Source organism: Rosa rugosa, chromosome 2 (assembly GCF_958449725.1).
Source record: "Rosa rugosa chromosome 2, drRosRugo1.1, whole genome shotgun sequence".
Lineage (NCBI taxonomy): Eukaryota > Viridiplantae > Streptophyta > Magnoliopsida > Rosales > Rosaceae > Rosa > Rosa rugosa.
This window is the reverse complement of record NC_084821.1, coordinates 26,911,191-26,931,316: the sequence shown is the minus strand read 5'-3', so window position 1 is coordinate 26,931,316 and position 20,126 is coordinate 26,911,191. Positions and strand designations below refer to the sequence as shown.

Genomic DNA, 20,126 nt, shown 5'->3' with positions numbered 1-20,126 from the left:
ACCCGGAGAGTTTAAATTTTCGATTCTTCCAGCGTTGAGACGGGTTGAGTCTAGCCATCTGCGACTCGACTCGTTTGGGGAATCTCGAGCCTCTGGTCGTCTTCGTCGAAGACCTCGATGTGCAGCAACAGATTCATTTCGTGTCGGTCGTCGTCCAGGCTTCACCAGTTTGGGCTGAACGACAACGGGAACGAGGCCTACGAGAGCATTTTGATGCCGAATCTGGATCAGCAAGGCCACCTCCAGAAGGTATGTACTAGCTTATCTCTTCCTTCTTTTTCGAAGTATGGTGCTTTTTTGGTCAAGTTTTAATTGATGTGTTCATTTTGGATTTTGTGTTGTGATTAATGGAATTGAGTGGAAATGATACTGAAGATGTGTTTTAGTTAATCTAGAATTCACCTTCAGTCTTGCGCTTCCCTCATCAAGCTTCGTCACTCTTCCTCTTCTGGGCACTCACTCTTTTTCTTTAATGTCGTGTTTAATTGCCAATAATTGCAGGAAAAGAAAAAAGTCTAGACTTAAAATTTTAATTTGATTTCAGTGTTGCTATAGAGAAGCAGAGCTTGATGCCTGGAAAGCATTCAATAGATGGTGCTGTCTCTTCATTTTTGTCCTCTGTTTAGTTTATATATGAGTATCTGGAGCAGTCGTAGTTTCATTAACCAAAAAGCTGATCATATATGCATTATCTGAACTCATTGTAGTTACTTGAATTGAGATTGTATCTGAATACTTAATGAGCTTTTGTTCTATTGGTCAAGGACATGTTGAAAACTCAACGAAATCACAGGGCTCTTCTCCTTGCAATGGTTCTTCGGATCATGGTACCTCTCTTTTTCTTTTTTGTTTTACTTTTTATGAGGGTCAATTGTAGTTTTTTGTGTCAAATAACTCGTGTTTGATCGTTCTGCCATTGTAGGAGAGGTAGATTGGAATTGTTTAATCAATTGCATAAATTTGAATTGTTGGAGCTTTACTTAGGAATTGCATTCAATCTAGTTGTTAAGCCTTTTGGGTTTGTTTCAAACTATATTACCTCATTTCCATTCAGGCCGTTAGGTTGCAGTGATAATTTGATACTTTACATTGCAGAAAACACAAATGAAAGCTGTATGATTTTGCCACATAACTATATAAGAGTATTAATGATATGGGCCATTAAAATTTGTGTGAGAGTTCTATCTTTAAACTATATTATAGTTTTACATGAATTTACATAGAATGTGCTATCTAGCAAAAGGAGTCTAGTGCTTTTCGTTGTCCATAGTTGACTAGGTTGGCAGAAATTTACCCCAAAGGCAGTTTCTTGACACCTTTTGTGGTTTTGTTTGTTTGTTTTCTTTTCCTTTTTTGTTTCTAATGAGATGGACTGGATATTAGATCCAACTATTACCTTGTTACTGTAGTTTTATTTACCCTTTTTCTATCATTCAAATGGCTCATTGTGTAAATGGCTTTGATTGCAGCTTGACTTAGAAGCAAGTTAAATATGTTCAAGAACACATTCCAATCTGGGTTTCTCTCCATTCTATGCATCCTTGGGTATGCCTCATCGTCTTTCGCTCTTGTGTTTTTAGTTTTCGTTTATCATACTTGTTGTAATTTTGATGCTTAAGCTGTGCATTTTTCTGGATAATTAGGGGCAAACCTTTGCAGATATGGGATAAAGAATGTGAGTCCGAACAACCTAGTAATCAACTTCTGAGATGCTTTTTAAATTTCAAGTACTTTTATTTGTTGTTCTTGTCTCTCGAGTATGGTCTGGACTGAAGAAGCAACTCCTTAGTTTCTTTTTTTGCTTGGTCTGAGCTTCTTTGAATCTGAAATAAGTCTTAAGGCCTTGTGCTGCCATTTAAAACTTATATGGGCTTCTATAGGCTTATTTGGATCTTAAATAAGTTTGAATCTGTAGCTCAAGGATTAAAGTGGTATGTTTTTTCTATTGGGTTTACATCAAGCTTCTTCTTTGTCCATTACAATATGTGTGCATAGAAACTACACGTAAGATAATATCTTAATGCGTGAGCTCGTTTGTTTTCCTTCCTCTGTTTTGTTGGAAGTGCATGTCCAGCTTATGTCAATTCCTGACATGTTGCTATATGTGCAGATATCTCCTAGGTCAAGAAGCTATGCAACTGGTATATCAAATGGTAATTTTCTGTTGGAGATGTTCCTTTTCAACTCAGAGAAATTTCTTTAGGTAATGGATTGTGGCATCTCGTGAGGTGGTATATAGACATTTTGTGTTCCTATTTGATTTCAAGGATTTCATTCTTTTAGTGTTGTGTTTGTGTTTGTGTTCCTGTTGAGTTCATCATTCAGCTCTCTAATAAATGATTGTATGCCATGGCCTTAACTTCTTTTTTTGCAAGTGCAGGTGCCAAATATGTAGATGAGACTAATGACCTGTTTGTCTTAGTAGCTCCTCAGAATGCTGTCGAGAATTGTCTTAGTAGTATTATTTCAAATGGCTAATTACTTTTCAATCTTGTTATTTCAGCATTCTTGAAGTCCAAGGTGCAGAGGAATAAAATGAAAACTGCTGGTCAAGATAGTGATATACAGATGTCTTATCCATGCAACTTAAGGGATCAAGACAATATCTACTTCGGTATGTATTTTTGTCTCTTCATGTGTATATGATTCTGTTGTGCTTCTTTTGTCATGAAACATGGACCTAGACATGCTGTTGAAATAGGGTTATAGATTGTTTTTTTTTTTTGTTGTGTGCCTTCCCTTCTGGTATTGGATGTGTGATATATATGAAAGACTGCTAAATATCAGGCTCTTATTCTCTTGAAGTTTAGTAGTTTAGTCTATTAGTTGGGTAGTGAAATTGTTCTAGTTGCTAATGTTGGGTAAAACTATAAGTTTAATTGATGCCCTTGTGTTGTTGTCCTATTGGATTGGTATGAGTAGTTAAACCTGAGATTACTAGCCAAAGTCTCCATGCTCACATGTTTTTACTGTTAAGCAATATATTTACTAGCCAAATATATTTAATTTTAAGCAACTGGATACATAGTGATGCATTCACTTTGAGGAGCAGCAACAGCTCTTATAGGAGAGTTAGTTTGACCTTTCATAAAGCTGTGAACTAACCCCCCTCCCCTCTTCTCCTTTCCTTTGTGGCCCTTAAAATTTTGTATTTGATTTCTATTTATCAGTGTATTTCACCTGTTTTTTTTTTTTTTTTTTTTTTTTTATTCCTTGGACTCTAGAGTTTGAATCTCAAATTATTGAAATAACTATTTGAATCTTGGCTTGTTGCAGGGATATCAAACTAGACAACATTTACAAGTGATGTTGTCTTCGACATGTAAATTAAACTGATGTTTGGTAAATAATCTATGTTAAGTTCTGGATAAAGATATATTATTGATCTCCCCTCACTAGGTGTTATAGTTTTACAGCTAGCTTATGGTTGATGGAGTCACTAATGGTCTGTTTAAAATATTAAAGGCTCATTAGTATATGCATATGATTGTCATTTCCTTAGTGACAGAATGAATGAAACTTGTTGGAGTCTATTGGCCTATGTATGTGATAGGAACTCTTATAAATACTCTTATGTAAAATTACTCCTTGGAGCTTATAGCTAGTGGATTTTTGGCATTTTGTTAATAAGCTGCAGTTAATGTCACGTTTTTACATGCGTCATTAATCTTTAAATGTTCAGCAGCAGATTATATATGTTGCCAAATTTACATAATCTTTATTGTGCAATATCAATAAACAATCTCATGATGGCACTTTCCCTTTACATTGCTTTACATCAATATTTCCCACTTTTCTGATTGGTTAGGGTATAGTTGACAAATTGACTGATTGCAATTCTAAGTTTTTGGTTAATCTGATAGTTATCTAGTCTGCCTCTTCTACCAACTCTCAAGACCTCATTACATGTTTTATTGATCTGCCATTTTCTGGGTTTCATCTTTTGCAAGTGTGCTGCCAAAGTATTTCAGCTCAGAATGGTCAGTGGCCAAATTTCACTTGCAGGAAGGTCTGCAACATATTGTTGCCTTTGGCAAGCGGAAGAATACCATCATGATCATTGGCATGGATGGAAGGTACCCAAAATTGCTTCCTGGTTTCCTCACTTTTGTTCATGTCTTGATTCGTGATTTCAATTTTGTAACAAGAATACAGTGAATCAATTGAAATTTATTGCAATGCTTATAAAATTGTATATGGTGAATCAATTGAAGTTTGTTTGATGTATCAAAATGGCTTATTCCATGTCATTTTGGCATCTTATAGCAGAAAATGATGCAAAAAATGAAGATGCTGATATTGAGGGGCTCATCAAAGCAGTTGCAGATCAGGTCGCCAAGTAGTTGTCAGTGGAACAGCAGTTGGAATGATATCTAGGAATAATTTTATATCAGCTTTTGATTCAAGTGTACGCAGTTAGGAATGATTTCTTGTTTGGTACATTATCTAGTTACTTGAATGTATGGATGTTTGAAAAATGGTAATGGAATGATATGAATTAGAGTATTGTTTTTGTGGTAATTACTACCCAATTTGATTACAATATTCACACCACAGCTAACCAAATAGAGTAGTTGTGTGAACTAACAACCAACAACAAAAGAAAACAAAGTTCTGTTGTGTGAGATTCATAACACACAACAAAAATGAAATCATATCTGTTGTCTGAGTAATCAACAGACAAGGGAGATAATTTCACTTCAGTTGTGTGTTATTAATATCAGACAACAAAGGATGAGTAATATCTGTTGTGTGTTATGAACCTCAGACAACAAATAATGAGTTATATCTGTTGTGTGTTATGAATCTCACACAACGGTGAATTCCTTCTTCTGTTGTCTGAATGTACCGACACATCCCCGTGCATGCCATGCTAGGCACATGCCTGCGCAGAATTCACACAACGGAAACAGATATTCTGTTGAGCAAAGTATTGTCACACAACGGTGAAATCACCGTTGTCTGATTTTTCAATCACACAACACTCGTTTAGACCACAGTAAGGCTGGTCATCACACAACTACAAATACCCGTCGTCTGATTAACTTATTGTAGTAGTGCAAAAGAGAGAAAAATTACATATGAGAAACTACGGTGCTAAACTTAGGATTTATCACACAAATCATCAAGAAGGAGGTTGCTCCATGAAGGCTACACCTTGGGTAGCATGTCAGCAACCATGTTAATTTCCCGGAAAACATGCTTCACTTCACAGCTCACAAACTTTTGCACTAAGTAATGACAACTATTAATAATGAATTTCAAAGGATGCAGTTCATCCACTTCTTGATTCACTATAAAGTGACAAGGATTTCAGAATCACTTTCAATAATGACCTTCTGGCAATTAGCAGTAACAGACATTCTAAGCCCCAATAACAAACCCCAGGCCTGAGCTTGAATAACACTGCCACAGCCTAGATTAGCAGTGAACCCAGAAGAATCCTTGAGAACCCCACCAGCACCAATCTTTCCACTTCGCTCTCTTGTGCCATCAATATTCAGCTTGCACCAATTCAGAGGAGGCATGAGCCAATGCAACATAACAATAGTCTTTTGATTAGGAATTAAATTCTTTGAGGTGGTTGAGCTCCACTCCTTAGTAGCATCAATGATCAGATTCCTGGGATTAATTGGATAATGAAACTCATCATCAAATATAATCTTATTCCTCCACGTCCAGATATACCAGCAAGCGAAAGCAAAGACAATACACCAATTTAATTCTTCATAACAAGTCCACTTGCATTGAATATTGGCTGCCAACCAGCTCTTCCAATCCAGATGCAGATGCATAGCTCTAGTAATTGTGTCCAAACAAATGATCTTCTTCCATATAGAGAAAGCATGAGGGCAATCTCTTAACAAGTGAATAATAGTTTCAGGAGTGTTACGGCAAAGAGGGCAAGAAGAATCAGTGGACATGCTTCGTTTGACTCTTTCTACATTAGTTAGCAATTTTTTTATGACGTATAAGCCAGAAAAACGTTTTCATGAGCTTAGGTGGAATAGCCATTTTTCAAATAAAAGCCTAATTAAAGGGAGTATAATTCTCATCTTGAAGTAAAGTAAGATATGCAGATTTAACTGAAAACTTACCGGTCGAACCATATGAAGTTATCAGAACCACAACCAGCAAACCCAGCAGGGATCTTCACAATTTGGCTAATCAGATCATCAGGAGGCACCGATCTTAATAAATCCATGTTCCAGCCATGCTCATTCAAGAAATCCTTGACTTTTGCTTGCAAATTAGTGTGACTAGAAGGAGCAGAAGTAAGAATTAAGGGTTTTCCATGAAACCATGTATCAGTCCAAAAATTAACTGAGTTTCCATCACCAATTCTCCATATTAGACCTTTCTGCAATAATTTGGAGCCAAATAATACCCCTCGCCATGTGCTAGAACACCTAGTAGGACAAGAATACTGAGGATGGAGAAAAGAGACCTGCTTGACATATTTATGATGGAGTACATCACTCCACAGACCCTTATCACCTTGGAACATTCTCCACCCAATCTTAGCAAGCATAGACTGATTCATATCCTTAGTGCATTTAATTCCTAGGCCACCAAACTCTTTAGGTCTGCAAACTAACTCCCAATTAGCAAGGTGAGTTTTCTTCTTACCATCATAAACCGCCCATAAAAAATCTCTATTCAACTTATCAAGGCTGTCACAAATGGACATAGGAATTTTCACAGTTTGCATAGTATAATTTTCATTTTTCTACTTACTGCCAATTGCTTATTAGATCACGAGATAGCATGCATTTACATTTCATTCTACTGCAATTTATGCTTTATATTTTGCAGACTGGTTAATCAGTAGTGGAAATGATGAATATATTTAATTACTTTTAGGATAATGTTGGGATTCCCCGAAAGTCTAAGAAAAATTGTTATTGGTGGGTTTTAAGCATTGGTTCTTATGAGTGATCAACAGTGCTGCATCTGATCTGATGTATTCTGAAGCCGTTTGGTGCACATGAGGGATTAATAATCGCACCGATGGTATACACTATACAGGGTGAAGATTTCAAGAGGAAGAAGAAAACACTTCAAGAATTTGTGCGTCCACCCTCTCAGTTAAAAAATGGTGTTTCTCACCCCTAAAAATAAAAAGATCTGTACTGATTCAGGTTTTTCTGCTAATCCTGGATGTGTTATCTGGTTGTATAAGTACATGACTAATACTCGAAGAAAAAAATGAGATAGTAACCAAAGGTTTACAAACTCGTCGCTGCCTCTTTTAAGGATGAAAAAAACACAGAAAAGGAAGAGAACCTTTTTTTTTTTTCCCAGAAATGTTGTTTATACAAATTATAGTTCAGTCAGTAGTTGCTTCCGTGAGTCAATATCAAGATATAGAGTTGAAAAGTCATGGTGAGCAAAATCATCATAACATGCAACATATATAATGAATGAATTTCATATATCTAAATGCCAACAGTAATATTGAGCAAGTTCCATTGCCAGGGTTTTACCAAATGGTATCAGAACAACAGAGGAGATTGGTTTTAGGCTTCTTTCCTTCTCTAATTATTTTTGCAACTTCACAGTATTAACATGATTACATTAACTCTTCTGTATCTTCTGTGTGGATTCTCAGAGAAACTCTTAACAGAACTTGTTTAAAAGCTTCACCGGAAAGGGTTACCTCATCAGTAGCGTTGACCATTCATTTAGCAGAGCTCAGAACTGCTACTTTGGGATTTCGCTTACAACATTTTTGGTTGGTGCGTCCTCTGAAAATCCATCTACAGATGGCTTTATAACAGTGTAAAAGAACACATTATAGAAAATTGTGAAAGCAATGAGAGCAACAGCCGTGTATGTGAAAAAAGATCCTGAAAATTCCTCAGCTGCTTCTTTTGTTTGATTTCTTGTAAAATTCACAGAGGGAGCTGCAGTTGGTTGAAGAAAGATCTTGTCAATGATCTCACATACCATATCCATTAGTTTCATTGCCATTAATTGGCTAATAATACAGACCTATGAAACTGTAAATACTACTTCATAGTTCATTCAAATATTAACAAGATACATCAAAATCATTTGCTTCAGGTGCTACGGTCTGTACTGCAAACTGATATCAATCTATGGTTTATTTAAATCCTGAAAGCGATTATGAGGTACAAGCCAATGTGATGATCAGTCTAACCTAACATTCCACATTCAACAACTAATGGTTTAAGAACAAGATAGCATTAGAACCACTCAGTCTTAAGACAGTTCACCAAGAAATCAACCGGTGTTGTTGTACTAATGTAACTGATAAAGGCCATTGGTTTAAATAACCCAATATACACATTCTATATTAATTTCAAACTTATGACCATGAAGGGCCAAAAAGCTACAAATTTCTAACAAAGCTGGTTCATCAATCACCATACAGTCATGATTCTAAGATTGTCTAGTATGAACATGTTTCGAAACTCAAACCTAGCTAATGGCAACAAAATAATATAGGGGCAGAGCAACAAGAAGAGTCTCAGAGACAGAATTTGCATCAAAATCTAATCCAAGCATGTGAAAGAGAGAGAGAGAGTACGTACCAGGTTCTTTCTTGGGTCTCGAGCGGACTTGTTTCTGGGAGCGAGATTGAAACTGCTGATCAAGATTTCTAAGGGCCTCTCTGGCCTTCTCTGGGTCTACTTCAAACTGCTGCGACTCTTCCTTCAATGCACGAACAACAACACTTGTTCTATTAGATGATGATGAACAATATGACCATGGCTTCCCCTTGTTGGTGTTGCAAACACCATGCCATGCAGGCACTACAATTAGCTTGTTCGTGAGAGATAATTCACTGTGAAGTGAGAGAGGAGGAAGCATTTGAGAAGGAAGAATCAGATATGGATAAATGGAACCACCACAGCCACACTCAAAACACAAACACGCTATTATCTTCTTCTTTATACTTAAAAACGACCCTGCGTTTTGACTTTTGACCACCGACTCTTGGACTCTTGTGAGTTTCGTGCTGTGAATACTATATATATATTAAACCCCGCCACGGCGCCACCACCGAGCCGTCCGTCCGTACAAATCCAAAAGTAGTGCCGGTGACGTACTGTGATCACCTTTTTCCAATTATGCCCTTGAGCTTTTCACAATGTTCGCAGCGTCCACCAGTATCTATACCCCCACCACCATCGCTCTCCTCCCTCCCTCCTCCGCTGATCGCAAATTAGCTTCTTTATCCACCGCCACCGCCAACGCCAACAACAGCACGCGCACGCGCCGCCGTCCAATCACCAAATGCCGCGTGTCCTCCTCGCCCCTTTCTCTAAACCCTAAACCCTCCTCTTGCAACCACCTCCTCAAAAGCCTCGCCAAAACATTCGCCGGCGCCGGCGCCACCGCCGTCACCCTCATCCTAAACCTAACCAATTTCCCCGCCTTCATCGGCGGAGGAGGTCATGGTTCCAATGGCGGCGGCGGCGGCGGAGGAGGAGGGTTTTGGAGGAGGCTGTTTCGCCTGCATGCGGCGAAAGCAGACGAGCCGAACGAGTCGTGGGACTCTCACGGCTTGCCGGCCGACATTGTGGTCCAGCTCAGCAGGCTCAGCGGCTTCAAGAAGTACAAGGTCTCGGAGGTCTTGTTCTTCGACCGGAAGCGGTGGAGCACCGTCGGCGGCGACGACTCCATCTCCGACATGCTGTCCCTCAGGCCCGGCGGCGTCTACACCAAGGCCGAGCTCGAGAACGAGCTCCAATCCCTGGCCAATTGCGGAATGTTCGAGAAGGTCGACTTCGAAGGCAAGACCAAGCCGGACGGCACCCTCGCCGTCACCGTCTCGTTCACGGAGAGCACGTGGCAGGAGGCGGAGAGGTTCCGGTGCATTAACGTGGGCCTGATGGCGCAGCCCAAGCCCATTGAGATGGACCCGGACATGACCGAGAGGGAGAAGCTCCAGTATTTCAGGAACCAGGAGAGGGATTACAAGAGGAGGATGGAGAGGGGCAGGCCGTGTTTGCTGCCGGCTCCGGTGCAGAGGGAGGTGTTGCAGATGGTGAGAGAACATGGGAAGGTGAGTGCTAGGGTGTTGCACAAGATTCAGGCCCGGGTTCTCAAGTGGTACCAAGATGAGGGGTATCTGTGTGCCAATGTTGTCAACTTTGGGAATTTGAATACAAAGGAGGTTGTGTGTGAGGTGGTGGAGGGCGATATTACTCGGCTGGTTATTCAGTTCCGGGATAAGCTTGGCAATGTTGTAGAGGGGAAGACTCAGAGTCTTGTGGTCAAGAGAGAATTGCCCAAACAGGTAACTCTTATGTCTTGTTTAATTACTTGCCTCACAAGCATTTTGTTGAATGTAATGTTTACGACTTTGATTGGTTGAGTTTTTGTGGTGAATGTTCGACATGGTTTTTACAGCTTCGACCAGGTAATGCGTTTAACATAGAAGCCGGGAAACAAGCTCTGAGGAACTTAACCTCCCTGGGATTGTTTTCAAACATTGAAGTGAATCCAGTACCGGACGAGAAGAATGAAGGAGGGATAGTTGTTGAAATAAATCTTAAAGAACAAGAGCACAAGACTGCTGAAGTAAGCACGGAATGGAACATTGTTCGTGGACATGGAGGCTATCCCACTTTGGTAAGTGTGAAATAATTTCATTACTCTGTCAATTCATATATGGTGATTTTGACCGTTCTGTATTGCATTTGTGTATCAACTGTTTAGGCTTCACTGCTACCCGGTGGAACTGTTACATTTCAACATCGGAATATCAACGGATTGAATAGGTCTCTTATTGGTTCAGTAAGCAGTAGCAACCTTTACAACCCACAGCTTCAGGTAATCTCTATTCCTAGCTTCTTATCTTGATCATTTATGTGCCTTCCATGGCCATACTTGAGTCTATTCTATTGATGATTCAATATATTGACATGAATTTTTGTGTCATTTCTTGTTTCTGGTCATCTTATCTCAGGATGATCTTGAATTTAAGCTTGAGTACATCCATCCATATCTGGATGGTCTGGACAATCCCTGCGATCGCACTCTCCGGGTAAGCTGCTTTAATGGTCGAAAATTGAGTCCAGTCTTCACTGGTGGGCCAGGGGATGATGAAGTTCCCCCAGTATGGGTTGATCGAGCTGGCATGAAGGCTAATATAACAGAGGTGCTTCTCATCATCTTTTTCGTGTTCAAAGTATCTAGTATCTTATGATTAAAAAAACAGAGGTGCATCGATCTCATATTATATAACCTGATTGCCTGCGTCTACCAGAATTTGAGCCGTCAGAGCAAATTCACTTATGGTCTTGTGATGGAAGAGATAACCACACGTGATGAACAAAATCATATATGTTCAAATGGCCAAAGAGTGCTGCCCAGTGGAGGTGTCAGTGAAGATGGACCTCCAACAACTCTCAGCGGTACTGGCATTGACCATGTGGCATTTTTACAGTCAAATATCACACATGACAACACCAAGTTTGTGAATGGAACCTTAGTTGGTGAGAGGAATGTGTTTCAGGTACCTCATTTTCTTTACTGTATATCTTGTTCATTTTTACTGCAGTTGGGAAATAAATAATAGTATTTCAAATTTGAAGCCATTCTGCACATTCTTTTCAAGTCTTCGCGAGTTATCAGTTTCAGGAACTTATGGTTTTCCGTTTGAGAAATGGCCACTTGCTCATCTTTGTACGATTAAATAAGCACACCAAATTCTACCTTGACAGTATTTCGGAGAATTATGATTTGCACTTTTAGTTATCCGTTTGAATTTTCAATAGTATGAGGTTATAGGATTATTCCTTTGAAATTGTAGATGTTACTTGCTTATTTCCTGGGCTAAGGCTAATACTGTTTGTACAAATTGCAGGTTGACCAAGGCCTTGGCATTGGCAGCAAGTTTCCATTCTTCAACCGCCACCAGTTATCATTAACAAGATTTTTCCAGCTGAAGGAAGTGGAGGAAGGTGCTGGCAAACCACCACCACCTGTTCTTGTACTTCATGGTCACTATGGTGGCTGTGTTGGAGACCTTCCAAGTTATGATGCATTTACCCTTGGGGGTCCATATTCTGTGAGAGGTTACAACATGGGTGAGATAGGCGCCGCTAGACATATCCTCGAGGTAGGAGCTACTTTAGCCACAATCCTTTGTTTATTCGCTCATTCCCTATTTCATTAGTTAAGTGAATATAATGTGAAATAGTTGCTCATATAGATGAAGAAACTGAAGTGGGTTCATTGTCTGTCATCTGTTGTTTTTACATTTAGCTTTACTGATTTACAATTTTCAACAGTGACTTTGTTGGCAGTTATTCTTGTAGAAAATACTGACTGTAGTTCTAAACATAGAACTTTCAGTTTGCTTTCGTTTTTGTGAAAACAGAGTATGTGTTGTCTTTTGTCTCTTTGACTGACTAAACAATCAGGGATGGTTTATCTAATCTAGTCAAATCCGCTGAAGCTAAATTGTTCTTATTATTGAATTCAGTTATTGTGATCTATGAGCTTAAGTAGACTGGCTGCACTCTATGCCGTGCTGTCTCTTGCCTTCGTTCATTGGGTATTTGTGTGACTTCGGTTGATGAGGGGTGCTCCTTGAAGATGTGCACTCTCTTGTTTTTCAAAGAGGGGTAAATCACTATCTGGTTTGAATAACTGGAAGAATTCATTACTTATCATTGGCATGCTTGTTTGCAGTGCCATTGAACAAGCATGCAATTGATCCCCTTTCGCAAACTGAGCTCAGAGTTTATCTGTTCAAGTGTGTTTAGTCCCTTAGACAACTTGATTGATCCATGTTTCTCAGTTGCCGTCGCTTGTTGTTCCTTTTCTACATCCCATTTGACACGAGATGCATTTAAAACTTGCAAATTTGACTCAAAAATCGTTTCAAGTTTTTTGTGTGGAAGCATGAAGTCATTTGGTGCGGACTGCTGAGGTATCTAAACATTGTGTTGTTGCAAATCTTTCTAGCAAAGGTTCCCTTTGTCACCAAAATTTTGTTGATGATTTTTGCACCAAGTTGGGCCTCATGCTAGATTAAGGGTTTCCAACGTGATTCACAGTAAGGGTTAGTTGGGGCAATTGCATTTTAGTTGTACACAACTAAGGGTTTTAGTTGGCACAAATGTCTGCTTCCTTGCAGTTTCCTCTATAGTTTCAAACCCAGTGTTAGCAATTTCTCAAAAAAAAAAAAAAAAAAAAAAAAAAAAAAAAACCAGTGCTAGCAGCAATATTGTTTTCTGAATTCTTGTCTTTTGATTGCTTTAGGTTATTGGCAGATAAGGATCAACAGGGAAGTAAGGAATGAAAGGAGAAAACTAAAAGAAAATTGGAAACTACTAGCGTTACAGCCATGAAAGATTCTAGTAACCACACCTAGGGTAATTGAAGAGAGCTTGCATGTCTTACTGTCCTTCAGATTTGTCTCTGAAACGTTACACAACGGTCTAATTTATAGAAAACCCTATTCTTTTCCCCAAAAAAATTACACAACCCTAAGAAAATCCCTAGCAAACACAATAATAAATTAATTCTAGTATTGATAACATTAAGAATGTAAGAGCTTGCCCAAATCTAGTTATGCAAGACTGCAGGAAGGTCCGACATCATCTAGCAATATTTGGGGGATAGAAGGGATAGTAGAAGTTTAAAATTTACTCTTGATGTCTCCACTGCCATGCTGATTGCTCTAGCTTGAAAATATTATTGTGGTAATTAACTAATGATGGTGTATATTATTTCCTTTTGCTAATACATGTAAATAGACAAGGTGATGCATAGATGAAAGTTAAAGCAATGATTTTAGCATTTGTACTGTAAGAAGGGAAACAGATAGCTAATTTGTTTTTCTCAATTGTTTATCTGCAGCTTGCAGCTGAGCTACGGATACCGGTTAAAGGAAAAAATCTATATGCATTTGTAGAACATGGCAATGATCTCGGAAGTTCGAAGGATGTCAAGGGTAACCCAACAGAGGTATACAGGCGAGTGGGTCATGGGTCATCATATGGTGTTGGTGTCAAGTTAGGTCCAGTAAGAGTGGAATATGTTGTGGATCACAACTCTGGCACAGGTTTAACATTCTTCCGATTTGGTGACCGATTTTGAGATGGGACTAGTTTCTCAATTTTGTTAATATATCTTTTTTTTTTTTTTTGTTGAGATAAGTCCATTGAGAACATGATTCAAACTGAGGGAGAATTGAGAACATGATTTTAGCATCACACACTGCATAGAAGTTACTGTTTCTGCTCTACCTTTATGCTAAGCTTGTATAGATTCAATTGCAAAGAAATTTAAGATTTTCATGGTTATTCCATTTTTCGTGGTTAAGCTGCATTATGCGATTCTTTGTGAAATATTTAACACAATGGATACATACATGCATGATTTATGGGAATAGTTTATGCATCATCTTACAATGTTTATGGGTGTATTTTTCCTATGCATTTGAACAGTGAACATATTATTCACAGGCAGGCGGGCAGCTATGTGTCTATAACCTAGCCAAACAGAACATGTCTAGGATTTTAACATTTCTCAGTTACCATCAAGTCAACAACCTAGCTAGATTAACAAAACCTTAGAAGGAGAGTGCTAGGCTCATATTTAAGGTGTGTGTGATACACACTCAGACATATGTTAACTTCTTCTGGTTTTTTATTATAAAAATGGCTTGAAATCCTCTCTCTCCATGTCTCCCACTAGTATATTGACACATGTCCTTCCACGTCACCACATTTACCAGCTACTTGACAGATTAAACATTTAAAGTGTTTATTATATTTAATTAAAATATAAATTAATATTAACACCTCTAAGGACGAACGCAGATGAGATCTCATCATCTTTCCTCCGGGGATCAAAGACAGGAGATCTAGTTCACGAAGCTCTCCTTCCTTAGCAACCTAATTTCTCAGAGAAAGAACTTTTAAGTATCTTTGTACTAGCAAGAATTTGCCAAATGCAAATTCCCAATTCACAATCCCCAATCCAATCATCTCATGGAGCACTATGCATATCATCCTCAATCAAAATTTCTCTGACCATGAAATCCAAACAAACACATCAGTTATGTCAAGCAAATGAAGTATTCAGTAGAGTACTCTTTGCTAATCGATGCATGTTAGAATACATGGTTTTAGTAGAGACTCGTGGTATTATTTCAAGATCTTCTCTTAATGCTTATTGTAATCTCGGATTCATGCTCTAGGTCCCCCTTTGTATCATGCAGTTTCATTAATCAAGATGAGGGCAGCCGCACCGAACATTTTTCAAAAAAATAAATAAATGGTGATGTTCTTCTTCATCTGTTAGAACACGGATTTGGGTATTAACAAAGCCAAACTAAAGTTCATGCTGGACATTATATCAACACACACTTTGGAGATCTAATTAATGAATGGTCTTCGCCTCCGGCTCGTCAATGATCTTGCCTTCTTTTCCAACTAAGAAAGTAGGATTTGATCTGGGTTCGTTCAAAGAAGAAAGTAGGATCTAATCTGAGTTCGATTCGGTCTGTGTTCGTCCTGATCTGTGCAGATTGTTCTTCAATATTGGTTTATATTTTAATTAATTATTATCAGAAAATAATAGATTTTCTCAAATGCTTAACTCCGTCAAGTAGCTGGTTAATGTGGTGACGTGGTAGTACATGTGTCAATACACTAGTGGGAGACAAGGAGAGAGACAAAGAAATTGGGACAAACGATACATGTGTAAATTTTTTTTTTTTTTTTTTTTACCCCCGTGCTATTCAGTTCCCTTGTGTTTTTTTTAAGGAGAGAGAGTTTTTGGTGGTGACTTACGGCGTTTAAAAACGTTGCTTTATTTCTGGCCTTCTGCAGGTGATGGGCAATTAAAAGAGACCAATACATTGAATTTTTTTGCCGGAAGGAAAACATGATTAGTGTTTTCCCCATCCAGAAAAGATTTAGTGGCACTGACTTAGATCTAAACTTGAGCTCGACAGAGAAACCCGTCGAAAGTTGGGGAAATGCCACCAACACTCAATGGGAGAGACCAGAGGATCAAGATTTCCTAGAGAGAAAATGAAGTTTTCTTAATGAGTGAAAACACTTTTGTAAATGAAACTGTATGTTGTTCACCATCTTTTAAAGCCAAAACTTATCCATAAAGTATAAAGAAATTGCCAAATTAACTCTTATGTTTTATTTAAAAAAAAAATAATTCTATCAATTTTATCTTATTTTATAGAAACAAATTTATCAAATTACATTCATAAACTTAGACCGACACAGACACCAACTTGTTTACCAACTTTTGATTACCCATCTGCGCGATAGATGATCTTGGATGACATAACATCTACTACATTATCCAAATTTTAAAATTATTTCTTATTATTTTTTTAGAAGTGCGATATCTTAGACTCAAAACTTAAGAATTAATCCATGTTGGTACTAAATTATCATGTTCTTGTGACATAATATATTACTCTATGTTCATGTAAGTTGGCGATAATATTGGATCCGACTCCTCTAAAGTGAGGAGCCCTAAATTTTTATAAAGTTCATAAAATCTATATCCTCCGAGCGATCTAATGGTTGGTGAAATTGCCACATCATGTAGGAAGACTTGGGGAGTTTCCTCTCAAACTATAGATAACGGTCTCGTTTACCCTATCTAGGAAACAAGAAAATCGCTGACGTCCTCCATCAACCGAACACAGAGAGATCAATATTCACTTGCTTTTAGCAATTAAATTTCAACTCCTACACCTTCTCTCTCATTATGTTCATCTTTCTTTATCTTGTAAACAACTAAGGGTTTTCATATTTGATTATAAGAGGATATGTGATTTTGATTATAATAAAAACATTGGCATGAAACATATGCACTTGGATCAACAACCTGTCAGATTGCAAATGAATTTGGGATGAAACAAATTTGAAACAGAACCCAAATGAATCTCAGTTCATCCTTCAATTGATTCATCCATTGATCAATTCCTATGTGTTAGCAGCATCGTGAAGTAATCATAAACTAACCTAAACTTGGGTCAACAACTCCTCTGATCTCAAGAATAGGAAAGAAATCGTGTTTCCGGAGAAGAAGATCTCAGAATAAGTAAGAACAAGTTATCTAGTAAACTTAAAGATGAACTGAGAGAGACATGGTGGTAGGTTGAAGATGAACTTATAGAAAGTGTCGTAACGGCAGGTTGCTGTTAGTTGTGTAGCATAAAAACAAAATGTTGTGTAAGCTGACGTAATGTGAAACTCAACCATTGGATTTTTGAGATGGTCGAGATTTTAAGAAATTCAAGAAAACTGCAAAAGCCTAACTTTAGAGGATCTTAATCCGATAATATTCTTGTGACATAATATCTTATCGACATGCGGAATGTTGAGATTTACCGTTCAAAAGTAAATTCCTAAGAAAATGGCAAGTTATAGCTAACATCCGCTTCAATGCAAGTCTTCACAATCTTGGATCCCAAAACCTTGTGTGTTTTGCATCCTAAATACACATTTACAACTGTGTACGTTATTCAATTCACTAATATAAAAGCATCCATTTGAATATGATATAAGACCACGACTATCAATGGATTCTCCTCCCATATTGAGTTTTAGCGAAATGTTAGACGTAGATTGGGAGCCCTAAGGTTCTTGACGACGACTATAAATGAAATTTACGTTTTTCTCTCAGCTCTCTGTCGAGGAGGGAGAGAGTAAACATGAACCTCGGTTTGCAGTAGTAGTAGCAACACTAGCGGCGCGTACGCCTTCAGCCTGTTTTTTGCGCTTTTCGCTAAAAGCGGATGTTTTGTGTGACTTTGTGCCTAACCCTGAAAACTGAGGCTTTTGATGGCAAAATCCTGCCTTTCACACCTTAAGGCGCTTTCAACCTGTGTTTTTGAATATATTAGAGTAGTCTTCCACGATTCTTTTGGGGCAAGACAAGCATATATAGACAGTTGTTACGACTATAAAAGGGACACTAAAAGGAATACTGGAAGGGGGCAGCCTAATCCTTATAGACCTTTTTCGGTTGATTCGGCTCTTTTGGCGATACAAGTGCGATGAGTTAATGTTCATTCTGTGTTGTCTTTTAATTTGTCACTTAGAATCTAACGAGCAGTTGAGGATATAGAAGTTCTATTTGGACGCTGGCCATTAAGAGATTGTAAATTAATAATGGACCTTATCCCAAGTTTATTACAGACATAGCAACTATTAACGTATTTACAAGAAGTAACTGGTATACGTATAGGACTCTAATCTTGATGTTTTATCTATATTGATTCTGATAAGATAAAGCTATAGAAGATTATTCATGTTTATCACATAAACAGATAAGATATGTATATAGAGAAGAGTTTGAGTTGTAACACGGTTGTTCTTATGGGCAGAAGGCTGTGGACTCAATCCTATATAAAAGCGTAGGTCCCTACACTCTCAAAAACACACTAGTTTTCAGAATCTCGCCCCATAGAGAATACTAAATACTGAGTGAGCAGTGCAGAAGATCTTGCTTCTACATTTCTGCATTTCATTGCTGAAGCTCCTTCTTCTAATATTCACAATGGCCTCAGGTTGGTAACATGATGTTATGCAATTCTAATTGTATGTATGGTTGTATGTTCTTGATCAAATGTGTCTATGTGTTATTTGTGTTCAATATGATGTTGCATTTATATCTGGTTTCAGCTTACAGAGATTAGTAGGAGGAGAGTATCATCTGGGAAGAGGTACACTATGGATAATATCATTGATACTTGATTGAATTTTCGAGGAAAATTTCAAATTGGGGAAATGTAATACTATCCGATTTGCAAGCTTTGTTATGTGTATAGGGGTTATGATATTCCCGGGACCAATCAATTACTGGTAAAAAAAAAAACCACGAACATTCCAATCACAACCTTCAGTTCCCTGATTCGAACAAACTGCATAAACACGTTCTCAATCATTTCTCACAAAAATAAAGCGGAAACCCACTTCAATTGCATACTTCCTTAGCTTGTCCCGAAACTTAGCTGCACCACCACGAAACTTCTGACCAACATGCTGAATATAACTACTCCACTCATTAAACAAATAGGACTTGTGCACTTCAGTTCTAAATGCTTCACCTAAGTAATCATCTTCACCAACAACCCCAGAACAACTATCCTCAAAATGAAACATAACATGTTTTGCTGCAACTTCTACTATTCTTCAAAATAGAAATATCAGCACAATCCAACTTATATATCCTTGCACCACTAAACAACATCTGAATATCACCATCATTATGAAGAAAACAAACATGACAACTAGGAAGTGAATATTAAAACTCAATAACATCAGGTTGCCGAATAATTGAACCTTCGACAAATGTCTTCATACAAATCAGCATAGCTCATACATTGATTAAGAGAAAACATAAAACCTTTTCCAGAATAGGTGAAACTAGCAACCAAAGAACAATCCATAGTCATGCATAACAAAAACAAAATGAAACTATTATTGCCCCAAATAAATTTTTCATTGTCCCCCAATGTAAAGAGTCACAACTACCAATATCAATTTAAACATAACAAAACATTACACTAAACAACAGGGTTTGTTTGGTAACATTTTTAAAAATGATTTTTAAAAATGATTTTTAAAGAACGATTTTTGAAAACAAGAACAAGAAAACAAGATTGTATTTTGTAAATTCGAAAATGTGTTTGATAGTTTAGTGCGAAAAAATATTTTTCATATTTTTAAAATGAAAAAAAAAAAAAAAAGCATGAAAACATTACCGAACTTCACTTTATTTACCCTCAATCAATAACAAGTAAGGAAAAAAAAAAAAAAAAGAGATCATTGAAGAATTATTATTGCCCCCAAATAAAAAGAGTCATAACTATGAAAACCAATTTAAAAGAGCAAAACATTACACTAAACTATTATTGTCCTAAATAACAAGTAATCAAAAATAAAAGAAAAAAGAGAGATCAGTTCATAACTATTATTGCACACCCCCCCCCCTCAAAAAAAGTAAAACAAGTAACAGTTCATCAAATCTACAAAACAAAATGAAAATCGAATCAAACTGTTTCAAAACAAACAAAATCAACAAATATAGACGAAAAATTGTAAATCAAAGCTTAAATTCACCAAAATAAGTTCAAACTTAGCACAATGATTCAA

At 37.6% G+C, this 20,126-nt stretch overlaps 2 protein-coding genes across 2 annotated transcripts; one reads left to right on the top strand and one right to left on the bottom strand.

The window, feature by feature from the left end:
* Positions 1-7,436: 7,436 nt before the first annotated feature.
* Positions 7,437-8,905, bottom strand: LOC133733833 (uncharacterized). Its single transcript, XM_062161475.1, has 2 exons — positions 8,559-8,905; positions 7,437-7,907 (listed from the first exon to the last, which is right to left on the bottom strand). Exons 1-2 carry the CDS (start codon positions 8,836-8,838, stop codon positions 7,705-7,707), a joined length of 483 nt encoding a protein of 160 aa, XP_062017459.1. The 5' UTR covers positions 8,839-8,905; the 3' UTR covers positions 7,437-7,704.
* An 89-nt stretch (positions 8,906-8,994) lies between these two features.
* On the top strand, positions 8,995-14,303 carry LOC133733831 (protein TOC75-3, chloroplastic-like). Its single transcript, XM_062161474.1, has 7 exons — positions 8,995-10,270; positions 10,384-10,605; positions 10,693-10,806; positions 10,943-11,134; positions 11,243-11,491; positions 11,843-12,097; positions 13,846-14,303. The coding sequence occupies exons 1-7, from the start codon at positions 9,119-9,121 to the stop codon at positions 14,083-14,085; spliced, it is 2,424 nt and encodes an 807-aa protein (XP_062017458.1). The 5' UTR covers positions 8,995-9,118; the 3' UTR covers positions 14,086-14,303.
* Positions 14,304-20,126: the final 5,823 nt, after the last annotated feature.

Bases quoted from the DNA above. Each gene is read 5' to 3' on its own strand.
- LOC133733831 (XM_062161474.1), top strand. From the start codon at position 9,119: ATGTTCGCAGCGTCCACCAGTATCTATACCCCCACCACCATCGCTCTC. The intron at 10,807-10,942 runs GTAATCTCTATT...ATCTTATCTCAG, and splicing joins TTTACAACCCACAGCTTCAG to GATGATCTTGAATTTAAGCT. The intron at 11,135-11,242 runs GTGCTTCTCATC...TGCGTCTACCAG, and splicing joins TGAAGGCTAATATAACAGAG to AATTTGAGCCGTCAGAGCAA.
- LOC133733833 (XM_062161475.1), bottom strand. From the start codon at position 8,838: ATGCTTCCTCCTCTCTCACTTCACAGTGAATTATCTCTCACGAACAAG. The intron at 7,908-8,558 runs GTACGTACTCTC...AACCAACTGCAG, and splicing joins GAGACCCAAGAAAGAACCTG to CTCCCTCTGTGAATTTTACA.